The sequence below is a fragment of the Dreissena polymorpha genome, chromosome 9 (assembly GCF_020536995.1).
Source record: "Dreissena polymorpha isolate Duluth1 chromosome 9, UMN_Dpol_1.0, whole genome shotgun sequence".
NCBI classification, from domain to species: Eukaryota; Metazoa; Mollusca; class Bivalvia; order Myida; family Dreissenidae; genus Dreissena; species Dreissena polymorpha.
In genome coordinates, this window is record NC_068363.1 from 97,774,560 (window position 1) to 97,793,409 (window position 18,850).

At 35.8% G+C, this 18,850-nt stretch overlaps 3 protein-coding genes across 5 annotated transcripts in view; 2 read left to right on the plus strand and 1 right to left on the minus strand.

Annotated features, from left to right (window-relative positions):
• LOC127846300 (uncharacterized) lies at nt 1-4,071 on the minus strand. Its single transcript, XM_052377468.1, has 4 exons — nt 3,810-4,071; nt 1,305-1,546; nt 958-1,151; nt 1-13 (listed from the first exon to the last, which is right to left on the minus strand). The coding sequence occupies exons 1-4, from the start codon at nt 4,069-4,071 to the stop codon at nt 1-3; spliced, it is 711 nt and encodes a 236-aa protein (XP_052233428.1).
• Nucleotides 1-17,707, plus strand: part of LOC127845763 (lysophosphatidylcholine acyltransferase 2-like) — a 103,795-nt gene extending 86,088 nt beyond the window's left edge. The window contains exon 14 of the transcript XR_008033381.1: nt 16,514-17,707. The gene's annotated coding sequence lies outside the window, so the exon portion shown is untranslated. The remainder of the gene's footprint in view (nt 1-16,513) is intronic.
• LOC127845761 (receptor-interacting serine/threonine-protein kinase 1-like) overlaps nt 2,601-18,850 on the plus strand; it is a 26,491-nt gene continuing 10,241 nt past the window's right edge. The window contains exons 1-10 of one of the 3 annotated variants that reach the window (XM_052376887.1): nt 2,620-2,729; nt 3,623-3,957; nt 10,988-11,225; nt 11,405-11,568; nt 12,408-12,544; nt 13,381-13,579; nt 14,412-14,561; nt 14,922-15,031; nt 17,804-18,195; nt 18,450-18,540. In XM_052376887.1, coding sequence (XP_052232847.1) covers nt 11,026-11,225; nt 11,405-11,568; nt 12,408-12,544; nt 13,381-13,579; nt 14,412-14,561; nt 14,922-15,031; nt 17,804-18,195; nt 18,450-18,540 — 1,443 coding nt within the window. In that variant the 5' untranslated portion in view covers nt 2,620-2,729; nt 3,623-3,957; nt 10,988-11,025. Of the gene's footprint in view, nt 2,730-3,622; nt 3,958-8,861; nt 8,964-10,987; nt 11,226-11,404; nt 11,569-12,407; nt 12,545-13,380; nt 13,580-14,411; nt 14,562-14,921; nt 15,032-17,803; nt 18,196-18,449; nt 18,541-18,850 lie in introns of all 3 variants that reach the window. The other 2 variants (XM_052376886.1, XM_052376885.1) reach the window with 2 other exon arrangements.

An 18,850-nucleotide genomic window follows, 5' to 3' on the forward strand; every position in this document is an offset into this window, starting at 1 on the left:
CTAATGCAGTCGGCTAATAAAAAGACATAATAAACTTTGCAAAATATATTTTTAATGCTAATGAAATGCGTAATTATATAGACAATCAGTGATATTTTGTCTATAATATCACATAGAATAAAGCATGTTTATTTCTTTCGGTTTAATTCTTCCGAATGTAATGTAGCTAGTTTTATATCGTTAAACGTTTTAAAATGCGCAAGTAATTATCAAAAGGTGCCAGGTGTCATTTTACACTATACGTGGGCTTTATACTAATCCGTTATCAAAACAGATGACGCAAACTGTGAATGACTCTTGACACTTGGATACCCGGTCTGATTAACGACTTTGTTTGTACATGAAAAGCGCCCCCCCGGAGAACTGCCCCCCGGAGAACTGCCCCCTTATTTTAAAGGTGGCGGAGAGGTGCCCCCCCATCAAATCGGTAGGGGCGGAGAACTGCCCCCCTGTCAGAATTTAGTAGGCGGATATCTGCCCCCCCCCCATCAAATCTGTAGGGGCGGAGAACTGCCCCCCCGGTGTCATATTAGTTATTAGTTACGTAGTGAAAACAATACGTAACAGTACACATTTTATCCGGTAACAATTTAATTTCATTGCAAGTATATTACCATTTATCGAACTGAATAACACAAATTGTCTAGAGGCATATGATAATACTGTTTAATGCCCTTGGTACGCATCTGCACCACTCACTATACATGAATGCCTTGTAAAAGTCGTGTTTTAATAAGAGCGCGAAACATAGTCGAGATCCACACAGGAAACGCGTGCGTGTTAATATTGGCAATGTGTTGCAACTAAATATAGACGTGCAACTCGGTACTTATGGAGGAAAAGTTACATCGGAATTAATTCACAGTATAAAGATAGTACTGACCCATGGAAAAAAACGTAAATTGACATATAAAAAAGTAAATTAATAGGCAAGGCAAAGGCAATAATTTAGCCGACTTGAAGAAAAACGTTGAAGGGGCCGTGTCCTTTAAGATGGCCATGCCTTCTAGCACCTTATCCGTCGGCAGCAACGCCAGACCGTCGAGTCGTCCGCAGAACTGTCTTATTTCTTCATCCTCTCTGTATAGGACCTGCAGGCCGTCCCCCTGTATACGACGCCATGTACTCTGCGTAAGGTGGTAGAAGCAGCCCTGAAAAACACATTTACAAATATGTGCAATCGTTACGTAAAATCTGTTTGATCATTGTAAAAATTACATTGCTTTTATGTCGTTAGTTTTTTTTCTGGTATATACATTTACGTGTTTACTTAATTATTTTTAATGCATCTTAATGAAGCTTACCTGTATCTGGATATCGTTCGCCATAACCTGACGAACAGCATTATGGATGGCCACCTCGAAGTCGCACACGACCTTGGACGGAGTTGGACGGATGTCCCTAGTTAGACACGCATCCAGTACAGCTGTCATGCACTCCTCATACGAAGTTTGGTCCTTGGATGGCAGCAAGGCATATGCTACTGTCCCCGACGTCTCTCCAAGTGGCACACGCACGGTGAAAACTTGGTCGAACACATGTGGAGCTGAAATGAGAACGTATATTCGGAAAAGGTGTTATATTATTTTAGATTAAACATAATCGTACGCATTAAAAGTTGAAAGTATATACTTGAGACCAAATCATGCGTGCATTTTACACAGTATTTACCGGTAGAGAATCCTTCTTTAAACATTGCAAAAAATAGTTTAAGAGGAAAACAATTAATATATTAAATATTTGTCTTTTAGCAGTCACTAAATCATATGCGTATATATTTTATTTTATTTATTTTATTGTTTTGCAGAGTAATGAAGAATAACGTTGTACACTATATATTGTGTGTGTTACTTTTTTGACGATATTTACTATGTTATACGATAGGAGGCCATACTACAACACTCACACAATAAATTAACACTCGTGAAGAAATACCACGGACTCTAGATTACATCAATATACACTCCGTGGAAATACGTATACTGTAGTTTACACTATTTAAAAACACTATATTTCAAACGCCAAATAAAGTCCGGTATAGAGCTACTTTCCAATATAATGAATAAAAAAGCAACTACTATAGACAACTTTGACACATAAACGGGTTATATATTTCTCAATTAGTCTGGATCTTATATATATTTGGCCGCCACGAAAGTTTACACTACCTTCATTACTCGTTTGTTACACTTTTAGATGCAAACAGAAAGTTCAGAGAAAAATGTAATTTTCTTAAACGGATATTTCCTATGTGCTAATTGGCGATAATTATGCCGACTTTGATTACAAAATTAACGGCTTTTAATTAAAAAACTGAAGCATCAATTACTCAAGGAAAAATATTGTGACTAACGAACAATTCATACTGTATGCGATTATTCGCGATAATTTTGTCGACTTTGATTATAAAATCAACGGCTTTAAAAATAAAGCAGACTAATAAAACAGTTATGACTATTTAATAGATATGATAATTATATTCAGCAAAACTATTCAATGTTAATAAAAAATATTGAATGGCCTTTTTGGTAGCTATACCATGACGCCTTTTTGGTTCACTTATGCGGCCTTTTTGGTAAACGGCCTTTCTGGTACTATACCTCTATGAGAATGTTGTCTATTTATAGAATTGGGAATTCCAAACTTCACTAAAATTAGGATTTTTTGTCAAATTTACGTCTTCACTTCAAAAGTAAAACAAAACCATTGAATCTGATCGTTAGTGTAATGTAAGTATTTGACATAACATTTCAGTAAATGAAAGACTTATTCAATGTCAGCTTGTAAAATGTACTTTTGACTTGTGCTATAACTAAAAGTAAGACTCGCGTGTCTGAGCCCTGTGCCCCTGACTTAGTTGCAATAAAGCCCTGACTATGCCTATGGACTAACTAAGTCATTAGTTCAGCTCTTCCTGAATACTTTTAGCTTCTTTAAGTACATACGTACGGATGGTATCGATTCGGAGTGTCCATAGCCTAGATTATTGCATCTAACTCTGACTCAGTTACAAAGATAAAGTTTCACTTTAAATGCCAGTTCCAAAACTTGTTTCGATCAATTAAAAGTAGATCTAGTAATTTAGTATTCGAATATATGCAGATATCCCTATACTTTCATGACTAAACTAAAAAAACCTACTACCAACATCAAAACAATGTGAATACGTTTTTTATCTACATGTAAAAACTCTTATTTTTTTACATGATTTCTTAAAGGAAGTTATTTTATTTGTAAGAAAAATATAGAAGTCATAGGATATGTAACGTAATTTTATTTAAAAAAAACATCATTAAACTGAAGCAGACTGTACTAAGCTATAATATCTACATTCTATATACAGTTGATACATACATTGTAATTTAATTTCTATTAACTTAAAGCTGACCTACGTGTTTTGTTCATACAAATGATCACAACAGTGAACAATACACTAGGTAATAAATGTATCACCATTAATCATGAAATACACCATAAACATATTGATTGTCAATACAACAGTAATGAAATATAAAACTTTATTTATACTGTGTTTTATAACAGATAAATATTGATTTACCAAATTAAATAATTTGATTGGACAGAGCAAACGTTTTCACACTTTTGCATGTGTGTAATACAGTGGTGTCACTGCATCTGTCACCAACATCATCAGCCAGGATCCATCCATCAACAAGTGTACACTCTCCGTGTGGTGGATCCGCAGTGATGATCAGTCCACTACGTGTTGGTTACTGGCTTCCAGCTCCTCTCATCTCTTCGAGACTATAGCCAAGTGGACGCCCTTTCAGCTGATCGCTCTAGTCTGCCCACAGCAGTCCTTCTGTCATGGCCATTGAGCCCCATGCTGTCCAGCATCTTCAATAGTGAATTGGCTGGGAACCCCCTTGCTCCTATTTCAACAGGGAACAGCCAGGTTCTCCATCCTTGTTGTCTGCATGGGTCCACGAGATCAGAGTACATGGTTTTCTTCCTGTCATAGGCTTCTTCACACCTTGTTTCCCAAGGGATTATCAATTCAATCATCACCAGGTGCTTTGCAGTGTTGGATCTCTCGAAGTACTTGGTCATCTATATAACAGATAAATATTGATTTACCAAATTAAATAATTTGATTGGACAGAGCAAACGTTTTCACACGTTTGCAACCATTCATTACAGCCAAGTAGCCAATTGGTATCCATTATCAGGAAAAAATGACCATAAAATAAAACACAGATTCACAAGTGGGCAAGTAGGCCACTAAGCCATTATCACCAAGGTGATAATGATATTATCACCAAGGTGATAATGATAACGACGTATAATTTGATTTAACAAAAAATATATGATAAGGAACATAGTGTGTTTAACAAGAGGGGGGAATATTGTTCAATCAGGTATTCTGATCCTCATTTACTATTCAGATACTTGACCAGTATTCGAATATCCAGATATTCGTTACCATCCCTTATTAAATGAGATGATTTATTTTAAGAAAAATTTATATCTTCATTGACATACCAGGTTTTTTAAAGGTAAAGGGGTTGTTACAAAATTGGTCAAACTCATTATTGAGCCTTCTATCCTTTAAGTAAAATGTACAACTATTTTCATGGGTACTTCTCATGACATTGTTTCGATTTCAAAATATATCCGTGGTCGATTGTAATCAACCATTAAGTACAGTGCTCCTCTGGAGCATCGATGCTCTTTGACTAATGTTGTTACAAAGAGTCTTGGGCACTGGGTAGATTCAGTACTTAATGTCTTTTTCGGGAGATCTAAAGAATGCTCCCACAGTGGGGATAGAACCTGTGACCTCCCAATCGCTAAACAGCATATCCACTACACTAAGGCGATTCAACAAAAACATTTATTGAATACAAAATGAGTGAATATTGAGATAAAATTTGTAGAAAATTACATAGTGCAACATAAATAACATTTTTTGTATTTTCCTGAAAGTTTCAAACCTATCGATTACTCCCTAAAATTAGTTATTTTATATAGACTGTAAATGTGTTTGCAAACATGTTATATATGTTATCATTAACTGAGCAACAGATTTCAATTGACACTGTGTTAAGCCATTGAATTGATTACTAGTGTTACATTTTTACCTAATTATTTGTTGGAGATTTTTTTTCAAAATCATTTGTGTAATGTTAACAGTGATGGTCATAGATTGACCTGAGAGGTCAGGGTTTAAACCAATAGTGATTCGTCAATTATTGGTATGTAGAAATACAGAAATTCATGTACCGGTTAACATTAAACATGCTTGAGTGGACCCATGAAAATCTCTGCAACTATGAAAATTACAGTGTCGGACAACAGCATTTTTCCTTCTTTATAAAGTAAATACTCTAAATTTAGGAAAAACTCCCAATTGCTATCTGAAAAATTCTCAAAAGGAAGGGAAATTTCTTCCATTCTGTTCCAAAAGTGCATTTTCTGCAAGTGAACAAATTAAATGAGCACTGAAACAGAATTAATATTTGCATCTGTTTGTGTAAATTACATCAAGCAATTCAAAAGACTCATAATTCCCAACTAAAAATTTCACAATACAAATTTTTTCAAAGTTCAGGGTTTCTCGCACTAATTTTTTCTAATCGGTAAGATTACTTTTCCCAATTGCCAAAATATTGCTGGACAAATAATATTGGTTTCACTATAAATAGGGTTAAAATAATAAATTTGGTAATTCATCAATTACCGGTATGACAAATTTTTAATCAGTATTAGTGAGCGTCTGTAATGTACAGGTTTAAGCAGAATGTTTAAAAAAGATTGAAACAATTGTGAACACCTCATTAATAAAAAAAACACAAGTCAGGTTAAATATTTCTTGAGAAATTAAGCTTTTTAGCTCCACTGGCCAGAGGCCAGCGGGGCTTATGTCATGGTCCTGTGTCCATCGTGCGTGAGTCCGTGCGTTAACTTTTTCTTTAAACATCTTCTTCAATTTTTTTCAAAGTTCAGGGTTTCTCGCACTAATTTTTTCTAATCGGTAAGATTACTTTTCCCAATTGCCAAAATATTGCTGGACAAATAATATTGGTTTCACTATAAATAGGGTTAAAATCACTATAAATAGGGTTAAAATAATAAATTTGGTAATTCATCAATTACCGGTATGACAAATTTTTAATCAGTATTAGTGAGCGTCTGTAATGTACAGGTTTAAAGGGATCTTTTCACGCTTTGGTAAATTGACAAAATTGAAAAAAGTTGTTTCAGATTCGTAAGTTTTCGTATTAGTTATGATATTTGTGAGGAAACAGTAATACTGAACATTAACCATGCTCTAATATAGCCATTATATGCATCTTTTGACGATTTTAAAACCTAAAAATTATAAAGCGTTGCAACGCGAAACGATTGAATAATTTGGAGAGTTCTGTTTTTGTCGTTAAATTTTGTGAAACTTCGAAGATTGCTTATATAAGGTATAAAATACGTTACTATTGTGTACTCGGCGGAATAGCTCAGTAGGCTAAAGCGTTTTTACTTCAGGACTCTGGCAGGACTCCAGGGGTCACTGGTTCGAAACCTGCTCCGGGCAATGTTCTTTTCCTTTTTTTATTTTTTTTCTTGATTTTTTACTGGAGCTTTTATGATCCAATGTTTACATTTATCAATATAAAGCATTTAATGAATAAGTTAAAAAAAATGCCAAAATCTGTGAAAAGGCCCCTTTAAGCAGAATGTTTAAAAAAGATTGAAACAATTGTGAACACCTCATTAATAAAAAAAACACAAGTCAGGTTAAATATTTCTTGAGAAATTAAGCTTTTTAGCTCCACTGGCCAGAGGCCAGCGGGGCTTATGTCATGGTCCTGTGTCCATCGTGCGTGAGTCCGTGCGTTAACTTTTTCTTTAAACATCTTCTTCTCCTAAACTACTGGTCCAATTCTGATGAAATTTCTCAGGAATGTTCCTTGGTTGAACCCTTTCCAAATTTGTTCAAATTATGCTCCTGGGGTCAAATTTGACCCTGCCACTGGGGGTCAAAAATTGAAAATTTGCTTATATAAGGCCTATTTTGTGAAAACTTTAAAAATCTTCTCGTCCATAACCATTGGGCCTATGGCTACCAAATTTGGTATGTAGTGACATCTTATAGTCCTCGACCAATTTTCTTCAAATTATGCCCCTGGGGTCAAATTTGACCCTGCCACGGGGGGTCAAAAAATGGAAAATTTGCTTATATAAGGCCTATTTTGTGAAAACTTTAAAAATCTTTTTTTCCATAACCATTGGGCCTAGGGCTACCAAATTTTGTATGTAGTGACATCTTATAGTCCTCTACCAAGTTTCTTCAAGTTATGCCCCTGTGGTCAAATTTGACTCTGCCCCGGGGATCACAAAATTGAAAATTTGCATATAAGGCCTATTTTGTGAAAACTTTAGAAATCTTCTTGTCCATAACCATTGGGCCTAAGGCTACCAAATTCGGTATGTAGTGACATCTTATAGTCCTCTACCAAGTTTCTTCAAATTATGCCCCTGGGGTCAAATTTGACCCTGCCCTGGGGGGGGGTAAAAAAATTGACAATATGCTTATATAAGGCCTATTTTATGAAAACTTTAAAAATCTTATCGTCCATGAGCATTGGGCCTAGGGCTACCAAATTTAGTATGTAGTGACATCTTATAGTCCTGGACCAAGTTTCTTCAAATTATGCCCCTGGGGTCAAATTTTACCCTGCCCTGGGGGTCGAAAAATTGAAAATTTGCTTATATAAGGCCTGTTTTGTGCAAACTTTAAAAATATTCTTGTCCATAACAGTATGGCATAGGGCTACTAAATTTGGTATGTAATGACATCTAATAGTCCTCTACCAAGTTTGTTCAAATTAAGCCCCTGGGATCAAATTTGACCGTTCCCCAGGGGTCACAAAATTGAACATATGCTTATATTGGGCCCATTTTGTGCAAACTTTAAAAATCTTCTAGTCCATAACTATTGGGCCTATTTCTACCAAATTCGATATGTAGTGACATCTAATAGGTCTCTACTTAGTTTGTTCAAGTTATGCCCCTTGGGACAAATTTGACCCTGCCCTGCTGGTCACAAAAATGAACATATGCTTAAATAAGGCCTATTTTGTGCAAAGTTTAAAAATCTTCTTGTTCATAATTATAGAGCCTTGGGCTACTAAATTTGGTATGAAGTGATACCAAATTTGTTCATGACTCGCAGATGACCCCCTATTGATTTTCAGGTCACTAGGTCAAAGGTCAAGGTCACGGTGACCCGAAATAGTAAAATGGTTTCCGAATGATAACTCAAAAACGCTTATGCCTAGGATCATGAAACTTCATAGGTACATTGATAATGACTCGCAGATGACCCAATTTTTTTTTCCACTTTTTGGGAAGATAGCCCATGGCTTTGGAATTGGGAATTTTATCGGCATTTTCATGAAATTGGGAAAATAAATTCATTAGCCTTTTTTTCCACACGAAAAGTCCACTGATTAGGGAAATACTAAGTTTGATATAACTCTTTATAATCATTCAAATTAAAAGAACAAAATCATAAAATACTTTGTTAGATGTAATTGAATTAAAATTGAGATAAAATACACATTAGACTTCTTTCTAAAAATTGGGAATTTTTTGCCACATTTTGGGAAAAAGTATACTTTTTGGGATTGGGAACATAGCCGAATTTTGGCTATAAAATCTGGCCAAAAAAAAACCTGTGACCCCTAATGATTATTAGGTCACTAGGTCAAAGGTCAAGGTCATGGTGACCCGAAATAGTAAAATGGTTTCTGGATGATAACTCAAGAACGCTTATGCCTAGGATCATGACACTTCATAGGTACATTTATCATGACTTGCAGATGACCCCTTTTGATTTTCAGGTCACTAGGTCAAAGGTCAAGGTCACGGTGACTCAGCTTAGAAAAATGGTTTCCGGATGATAACTCAAGAAGGCTTACGCCTAGGATCATGAAACTTAATAGGTACATTGATCATGACTCACAGATGACCCCTATTGATGTTCAGGTCACTAGGTCAAAGGTCAAGGTCACGGTGACTTTACACAGTGAGATGGTTTCGGGATGATAACTCAAGAAAGCTTATACGCCTAGGATCATGAAACTTCATAGGTACATTGATCATGACTTGCAGATGACCCCTATTGATTTTTATGTCACTAGGTCAAAAGTCAAGGTCACAGTGCCAAAAAACGTATTCACACAATGGCTGCCACTACAACTGACAGCCCATATGGGGGGCATGCAAGTTTTACAAACAGCCCTTGTTATATTTTGAGATGATTCTTTACAAAGAAAGATGCTACTATTGTATTTGTTATAAATGTGTTAAAGGCTCTTAAGAAGGAACCAGAGATTATTAACCCTTTACCAAACACTAACAGGATTTACAGGTTTGTAGCTGACAACTTTATCAATAATGGTAATAAAAGGAGAAATTGCTCAAGATGAACAATTTCTCCTTTTATCACAATTATTTCTACCCTACCTGATCATTTCCTTCAGGTTCCATTACAATTTAATTGTCGTCTGTAACCTCTTTCAAATTGGGAAAGTCCAAAATGTGTCGTTTGGTAAAGGCTTAAGGCATTTTGATTCATATGGGTCTTGTGAATCTGTTTCAAATCAAATGCGTAGATTTGATCTTCAGCATCTAAAAATATGTGAAATAGAAAGAACGACAATATCTTTTGGAGAAATAAATGTACCTACGTTATAAGCAAAGGACCTGTGCAACAATTCCCGGGCTTTTTAGTCTGTTTAGTTAACATGGTAGTAACTTTTTCCATGTATAAAAATGCTCACCCTTCCAACTTTAATCGCCCAGTGGGACAAGGGATAGAAAGAGAAAGTCACATGCTTGAGTACATTTCAACCCATGCGCATTGCACGTTTTTTTTCGCATAAAAAACAGTAGAGCGATACAGGGCCATCATGGCGCTCTTGTTTTTATTCAATAATACTTTTTTCCTTGACAAAATTTAGGGCAGAAATAAGGCACCATTCTCAGATAGAGGTTTTTATGGCCAAAATGGTGATAATATGTAGGTGGTTGTTATCTTCTATTTAGCTTTTTATGCCCCTGGTAGGGTGGCATATAGCAGTTGAACTGTCTGTCAGTATGTCAGTATGAGTGTATGTCAGTCTGTCCGTCTGTCCGAAAACTTTAATGGCCATAACTTTTTCAATATTGAAGATAGCAACTTGATATTTGGCATGCATGTGCATCTCATGGAGCTGCACATTTTGAGTGGTGAAAGGTGAAGGTCAAGGTCATCCTTCAAGGTCAAATGTCAAATATATGGCGTCTGTCCGTCTAAAAACTTTAACATAGGCCAATTTTTTTTCAATATTGAAGAAAGCAACTTGATATTTGGCATGCATGTGCATCTCACGGAGCTGCACATTTTGAGTGGTGAAAGGTGAAGGTCAATGTCATCCTTCAAGGTCAAATGTCGAATATATGGCGTCTGTCCGTCCGTCCAAAAACTTTAACATTGACCATAACTTTTGCACTATTGAAGATAGCAACTTGATATTTAGCATGCATGTGTATCTCATGGAGCTGAACATTTTGAGTGGTGAAAGGTGAAGGTCAAGGTCATCCTTCAAGGTCAAATGTCAAATATACGGCGTCTGTCCATCTGAAAACTTTAACATAGGCCATAAATTTTTCAAGTTTGAAGAAAGCAACTTGATATTTGGCATGCATGTGTGTCTCATGAAGCTGCACATTTTGAGTTGTGGAAGTTCAAGGTCAAGGTCATCCTTCAAGGTCAAAGGTAAAAAAATATATAAATAAATCAAAGCGGCGTTCTCATGAAGCTTCACATTTTGAGTGGTGGAAGTTCAAGGTCAAGGTCATCCTTCAAGGTCAAAGGTCAAAAAAAAAATCAAAGCGGCGCAATAGGAGGCATTGTATTTCTGACGAACACATCTCTTGTCTAGTAATGCTTTGAATTAAAATATACATGTATATGTCTTTTTAGGAATGCCTTAAAGCTACAGTCATAGTTGAACCATCATCATGGATGCCAAATGTAGTGTCAAGGAATGTGTAAATCAAGCAGACAGACTGGACAATGCATACCTTTTATGCAAAGCTGACATTAAACAAGGTAGAGGGCTTGGAAGCGGTGGATTTGGCATTGTGCATAAAGGTACCTACAAAGGGAGAGATGTGGCAATTAAGTTCCTTGCACCAGAGGGACGACAATGTTCAATGAGGCAAGTTATATCATATAGACTTACAATATTTGTTCATTAAGCATGTTAAGTACTCAGTGTATAAATTATGGCAATCACTTTGTTTAGTCCTAACATATGGTGAAGTTAATACTGGTAAATCAGATTAGGGTTTTTGTTTAAATTCAGTGAACTTTAACTATTATTTGCATTTTCTACAGAGATTTGCGAGACCTAAAAAAAGAAGCTCGGAGACTAATTGAAGCAAGTGCTCATGAGTATATTATAAACATCTATGGGGCAGTGTTTGAAAACGGCATGAACGCCATCATCCTTGAATACATGCATTTTGGAAATGCTGCAGAATTCTTACAGGATTATCAAGGTACTTTGTTTTTAAAATGTGTCTTGTTCTGTGAAAACTGGGCTTAATTCATGTGCGTAAAGTGTCGTCCCAGATTAGCCTGTGCAGTCCGCACAGGCTAATCAGGGACGACACTTTCTGCCTAAACTTGATTTTCGGTAAGGAGGGACTTCCTTGAAACTAAAAATACCATTAAAGCGGAAAATGTCATCCCTGATTAGCCTGTGTTAACTGCACAGGCTAATCTGGGAGGACACTTTACGCTCCTGAATTAAGCCCAGAACAAGACACATACATCCATGCCCAAGCCCCAATACCACAAGTAGTTTTTAGCTTAGTCTTAGTCTTAATAGAAGCAGAAAGAAAACAGGCACAATTCTTACAAGCACTATCAAGGGAATTTTCAGGAAACTTGACTAATATGTAAGGTCATTAATATAACATGTATGTGCAGAAGGCATTCAGTCTCACAGTCATGGTCACAATTGAAGGTAAAAGTTTGAGCCTATATGTTCAAGAAATATTGTCTGGTTCAAACTTGTCTATAGCAAAATTTACCTCGTTTTGTCCGATTCCTTATTATTTTGGATATTTGATGGGTGATTATAAAGAAAAACTTGTAGCCATATAGAAATTTCTTGAGCCAAATTTTCAAGGCAGTTCAAGCCATGTGGAAGTGAAAGTCACCACTTAAAGGTTAAAAGAAACATTGTGTGAGGCTATCTTTTGGATTGCATTGTTAAAATTCTAACTAAATGTAAAAAAATATACTACCAGTTGCTCTACTCTTTCTCTTCATATGTTAGTATATCATTTACAACGATTCCATGTGATGTATATTTTTGTGCTTAAATTTTCAGTGGCACTGCCGTTGAAGATGCGACTAGTTTGTCAGATGTGCTCTGCTATGAATTGGTTGCATTCAAAGGTTCCACCTGTGAAGCACTTAGATTTGAAAGCAGAAAATGTGCTAATCAACAATTACTTTGATGGGAAGGCAAGTATATTTTGATTTACGGGCTCTTTTCAAAATGTTGATTTATAAGATTTTCTAAAAAAATTATATTGCGCAATTAGATTGATTGCTTTTTAGAGATGGTGTGTCACTTTAAACTCCAACATCTGTGTCCACAGCTTAAACGCCAAGGGCACAATAAGAATTTAAATATGGTCATATCAGTTATGTAGCTGGTCTGGACTGTAATCTAATTGTTATTAAACCAACTTTAAAATAACTTGGCAGAAATGGTAAACATTTTGCGAAGATGTGTCTTGTGCAAAGTCTGGGTACCCAGCTCAAAGGTCTATTTTTTTATAACTTATTTTTTTTTAGCTTGATTGCATAGAAAGCCTAAGGTTTATTTTAAATGCTCTTGAGTCCATTCCTGGTACTTGAAGCAGTACTTGGTGTCTTTGTGGGAGATCAAGCCTGTCACCTCCTGGTTGCTAGGTGGACGCCATATCCACACTACACCACAGCAACTTAAGTCTATTTAATTCAGGCATATTTGACAACATCTTCACCTGTTGCCAAAGGGTATATACTTTTTGCAAGATACTTAAAGAACGCTTTTACCTAGTATAATCCTTGTAAGGTGGTGACTTGACCTATCAATTTTGAGGTCAACAAGTCAAAGGCAAAGGTCAAGGTCACATGGGGCTTGTAACATGAAAAAAACACATCATGTTTTGAGATTGCTAGAGAGCAAATTTTAATGTCACAGGGTCATGCAATATTAAATTATATGTGAACAATAACATATATATTGATGACATAGCTGCCAGTCAAAAAGGCACACATGTATTACAATTTGGTGTGCGTATTTTTTTCAGCTTTGTGATTTTGGCCTGTCACACTTGAAAACTCAAACTGTTACCTTAGAATTTGAAAGTACAAGTACAAGACGAGGTACCTTCACTCATGTTGCCCCGGAGGTACTTAAAGATATCAATCTGAAACCATCCACAGAACAAGATGTTTACGCCTTTGCTATTACCACGTGGGAAATCTTGTCAAGCCAAAATGCATTTGGTAAGAGGTTCTACTGAAATATTTAAATATATTAATGAATTTAAATATACATTTCTTTTTCTGACTAAGAGATATGAATATTTAATCATCCTATAATAAAACAGCTCTTGTCAATTAATGAAGAAAAAAACACATTAAAAGAACTTATAATAGTGAATGAATAAAAGATTCATGCTTAAGTGTTCTGCACATTTGACAGCAAAATTGGCAAACTAATGTTAAAAAATAAATTGATATAAAATTATTTAGAAATTGTTTATGGATATAATATGATTTCCTTATATTTCATGGGTTGAACTGATAAAGGCAAATATATATTGTTTCTACAAGATCCTTTCATGCCATTTAAAACTATGTATAACTTAAACACAACCATTACAAACGAAAGGATTGTGAAACAATATCAAGAATATTGTATATTTAAGTTGTGGAAAGGTTTTGCATTTGAATTCGGGGAATAAACACAGTGATACAGAAACGATGTCATCCATCAAAAATGTGTAAATTGAATGATTATTATATTCTATTTCATATTGAGTAACAGAAATGTACCATGTCAGCAACATCATTAAAATGGTGTCATCTACATTACCAGAAAAAGTAATGAACTTGTTTAGTTTGAAGTGCATGAATGGTCTATTTCAGCAATAAAATGAAAAAGGCATCAGTAACAAGTATACCCCCACCACCAATTCAAAACCATTAGGGTTTGTCTATTGCCATAATTGGTCGACTGTTGCAACTGAGTGTGCCAAAGTTGGGCTTATTTGATATTTGTTTCCACTAAGAATGAAAATCAAAGTCTCTTAACTACACAGATGTGCTCTTTCAGATGGGCAGCACAGAGATGCAGTTATGCTGTGCGTTAAAGATGGTCAGCGACCGGGCTTATGCGACTTGCCTAACAACGTACCTCCAAGTATTTGTGCTATGATTGCAAAGTGCTGGAATCAGAATCCCATGCAGCGACCAACATTTCAGAGTTTGTAGCATTTATTGAGATTTTTTCAAAACACACGGCAAATCCAATTGCCTTAATTTTTATTAATTTATCTAGAAATGTTCCTGTACCAAAGTTATTTCAATGGCCACAAACTGCATGAATTGTTTACCTTAAACAATCTCTTTTATGATGGTGTGATTCTAGATTAATATAATGGACACATTTGAGATGTGAAATGTTAAACTTTAGCATGTCTCAAGGCTCTTTTATTTCTTTGATTGTATAAATGAAGTTGAGCTTCGTATTTTTGATAATACTTGACCCACTTGGAATGCTAGAGATGAAGGTGCATGGAACATGAAATATTTAAACACATTATGTACATGTGCCTTTTTACAGATCTGTACCCTGAATTGAACCAACTGTACTGTGAATCCTATGAACCAAAAGTTTTATCAGCCTGCCAGGAGATCAGAAGGCAGATCTGTAAAAAATTTGAAGAGGAACCGGTAAGAAGAATTTCAAAATAAATGGCCAACAGTTGCGCTCAGTTGGTCCTTGTATTTGCTCAGGTAGAACTGTAAGGTACCCCCGGTACTTTTAAGGATACTGCAATACACTCTTGGTACGGAAAATACGCTAAAAGGCACCCAGTTGTACTCCGGGGTACCCTGAAGTAGTACTTGAGCCAGCAATGACCAATTGAGCACACATTGCTTCTCACATTGGCGACTGAATTTCTACACCCAGGCCCACTTACGGTCCATGTGAGACCACATTGAAATGAAGAATACAGTAGATTTCGCTTAATTGAATAGCCCACTTGTCACGTCCAAATATTCAATTATCCGGAGTATTCAATTATACGGAATCCGTTATATTTCCAATGTTATCACTAACCAGTTGTAATCCTTCTGGAAATTGTGCTTTGCATGCATAATCAAAACATCGTTTCGACACATAAAGCGTTTAAAAAAAGTTAATATTGGAATTAAATATTGAATCTATTATAAATATAATATAAATGTTTTGTTGAATTCCCAAATGAGAATACGAATTTTGTAATCCAAAACACACTTTCTAGCTTTAAATAAAACGTCCACATGTATTTCCTTTGCCCTCAACAAAAAGCTAGCGAAAACTATGCAGCAATGTAAAATGTCACGCCATACGGTGCGTGTAATGATTTTTCCCATTTTCATTTTATTGATTATCAAACGCTTACACTAGCAACATCTATTGCTCATGTATTGTCCTGGTAAAAAGCGCGTGAAAATTAGCGTGGGTGTATATACACTGTCGAAGGAAAACTTTGTAGCGAGGAGAATGCTGTATCTTTGACGTTACGCTCTTTCAGGTAGTTTAGTATATATTGAAACAGATAATGTACTGTGTACTTAAGTTTTTATCTAATTAAATGATCTTGAAATGAAACAATCAGTCATTTTCAAAGTTTTGATAATATTGGTATGAAGTTGAAAGTAGCTTCATCACTTGGAGTCTGTAAAAGTAATCACAGCACTTTATATCATTCTATGAAATGATTCTAATATTTCCGGACCTCGTGTCCGGTAATAAAATTATGGCGAAATTTGGAATTCCATAAGCTATTTCCAGAAAAGTTTCAAGGTAAAAGTGGGAATTAACCGAGCTATTTATGAATACTCAAATCATGTTAAACATTTTTTAATTGGTTGCATTTCTTGAATGACGTACGTGCATATACGGTATCCTAAGATTTTTGCTGCGTCGTCAATGCAAATTACACACTACGTCATCACTATATGAGTAGATTTGCAAAGGGAGAGAATCGATACCATATACTTTTGGTTCCCGTTATATCCGATTAATTCGTAAGCAAGCAGGGCATTAAAACAGGTCATTGTGATCTTCCCGCGATCTGTCAACACCTACACAGGAGTTCAAAGCGATCTGACAATATCTACACATTATCCAGATATATAACTGGTGATTTTGTTTTCATTAACCAGGTTTTCCGAAGGAAAAAACTGGTTATTAGATTGGCGATTGCAGGCGGGCTGGCTGGCTGGCTGGCTGGCGGGCTGGCGGGCGGGCGGAACAAGCTTGTCCGGGCCATAACTATGTCGTTCATTGTCAGATTTTAAAATCATTTGGCACATTTGTTCACCATCATTGGACGGTGTGTTGCGCGAAATAATTACGTCAATATCTCCAAGGTCAAGGTCACACTTTGAGTTCAAAGGTCAAAAATGGCCATAAATGAGCTTGTCCTGGCCATAACTATGTCATTCATTGTGAGATTTTAAAATCATTTGGCACATTTGTTCACCATCATGGGACGGTGTGTCGCACGAAGGAATCACGTCAATATCTCCAATGTCAAGGTCGCCACGACTAAAAATAGATTTTTTTTAAAAACAAACTTACAAAGGGGTTTAATTTTGTTTGTTCATTTCAAAAGTTCAGTTTGAGTTTTCTCCCTTTATCAGATTTTTTTTTCACAATAAAAACCTGGTTTTGTGACAATTTTGTCCCTTGTTTTATTTTTTAATATCTTAAAACGTTTCAATTAAAATTTGGTGAAGGAGCCAAACCAAACTCTCATGATGATCAAACTCAGCACTGCAGATGTTACAGCTTATGACCCTTCAGCAGCTGTAGACAAATGGCTATTAAGATTCGATGGTTTTATGTAAAATTAAATATTTAATGAGGTTTTTACGTAACAAACTCACACCTTCATTCAGGACCAACAAAGTTTTCTACCATAATTAAAAAAAAATCATCCAAATAATTCCCTCAAAAGCATTGGGATTGACTTTAAGACTAGTATAATACTAGTAAGGTATGCTAGCCTACAACAGCTTAGCAAAAAGATTAAGAATTATATGCTCATGATACAGGGAGATGGTCTTCGTTGATTTACTTATTAGCGCCCACCCAAGGCTATGCCTGATGGGTATCCAACGAAAGAAGATTAGTCAGAGGAGGTGTCTTCAGTAGAGGATTCAGATATCCAGGATGAAGAGACAAATGCTAAAGAAATCTTGGCAATTCTGAATGATTAAATGCATGATTTGTTTATTAATCTGATAATATTAAAATATTGTTAAAAATGTCATCTTTGTCTTTCGTTGTCATTTTTTACTTTTTGGGCCTGAAATAATCAGTCTAGGCCGGAAATGGCTGCATGATTATAGGACCTCATGGCCGGCAATAAATGATAATTTTGGGAAGGACTGTTATATTTCATATTTTATTCTCTAATTGCTTATGTCATGAATGTTATTTCTAACCAGGAACACTATCGGGAAGATTATGAGTGTACCAGTCATTTTGACTCACAAGTCCCTTCGACTGTTATGTTCCCTGAGTGCGATACTGCAAGGTCAATCACAGTTCATGCCAATGCCACACTGGTGGATAGAGATGAACACTCAGTGGACGCCCATCCTACACTTGATATGCCAGCATTGAATTACTATGATGGTATTGATGACCAACAGAGGGACACTGACTATGTGTATGAGGAGGCAATTGCAAACCTCACCATAGAAGATAATCAGCCTCAGGCAAATATAGATGACAATGTGGACTCAACACGACAAACTCCAACAGTGGTTGCTAATCAGTTTGGGGTAATGGCCTCTCCAGACCCTGACCGTTCACAACAGAATGTTGTTCCACAAAGGTAAATTAAAAGACAGATATGGGTTATTGTTTTTTGTTTTACTAGTGAATATTTATATGTGTTGACAAGAAATTGCGTAGTTAAGTTATAAATATCTGTCTTTATTTTGTTTATGGTGAATTTGTTTCATTCTTTGAAAAATAGTCCCTCATTTGCTCAACAGGGCCAATAAACTAAGAAACTGATTATGTTTCTATTTCTGTTACATCATCTGTACATACTCTTTAAGCTCGTATTTTGTTATTCTACTGCAGATTGGGTCCTGTATTGGATAATACACCTGTTACAGCACCACGAAATACAAGACCAGGAGTATGGTCTAATTTGGACAAAAGATCTTTGCAGGTACATAGAGTACACGTATATAAGGACAAATATGCATCAGTTATGTCATGATGATAAAAATCCTAGCAAATGCTTCAAACATCACACAGTTCATGTTGTTTGTACTGTTATATAATAAAGTCTGTGACACTGTCACATGATTGTGTAGTTAAAATGATCCTCTGGTCAAAAAAGTTGGTTGCATTCTATTAAACTTGGAAAAAAATTCTAAGCATGATGACATTAGATGGCAACTTAAAATCAAATAGAAAAACATAAATAGAACAAGAGGGCCAAGGTCCTAAGGTGCTCACCTGAGAACACAAGGAAC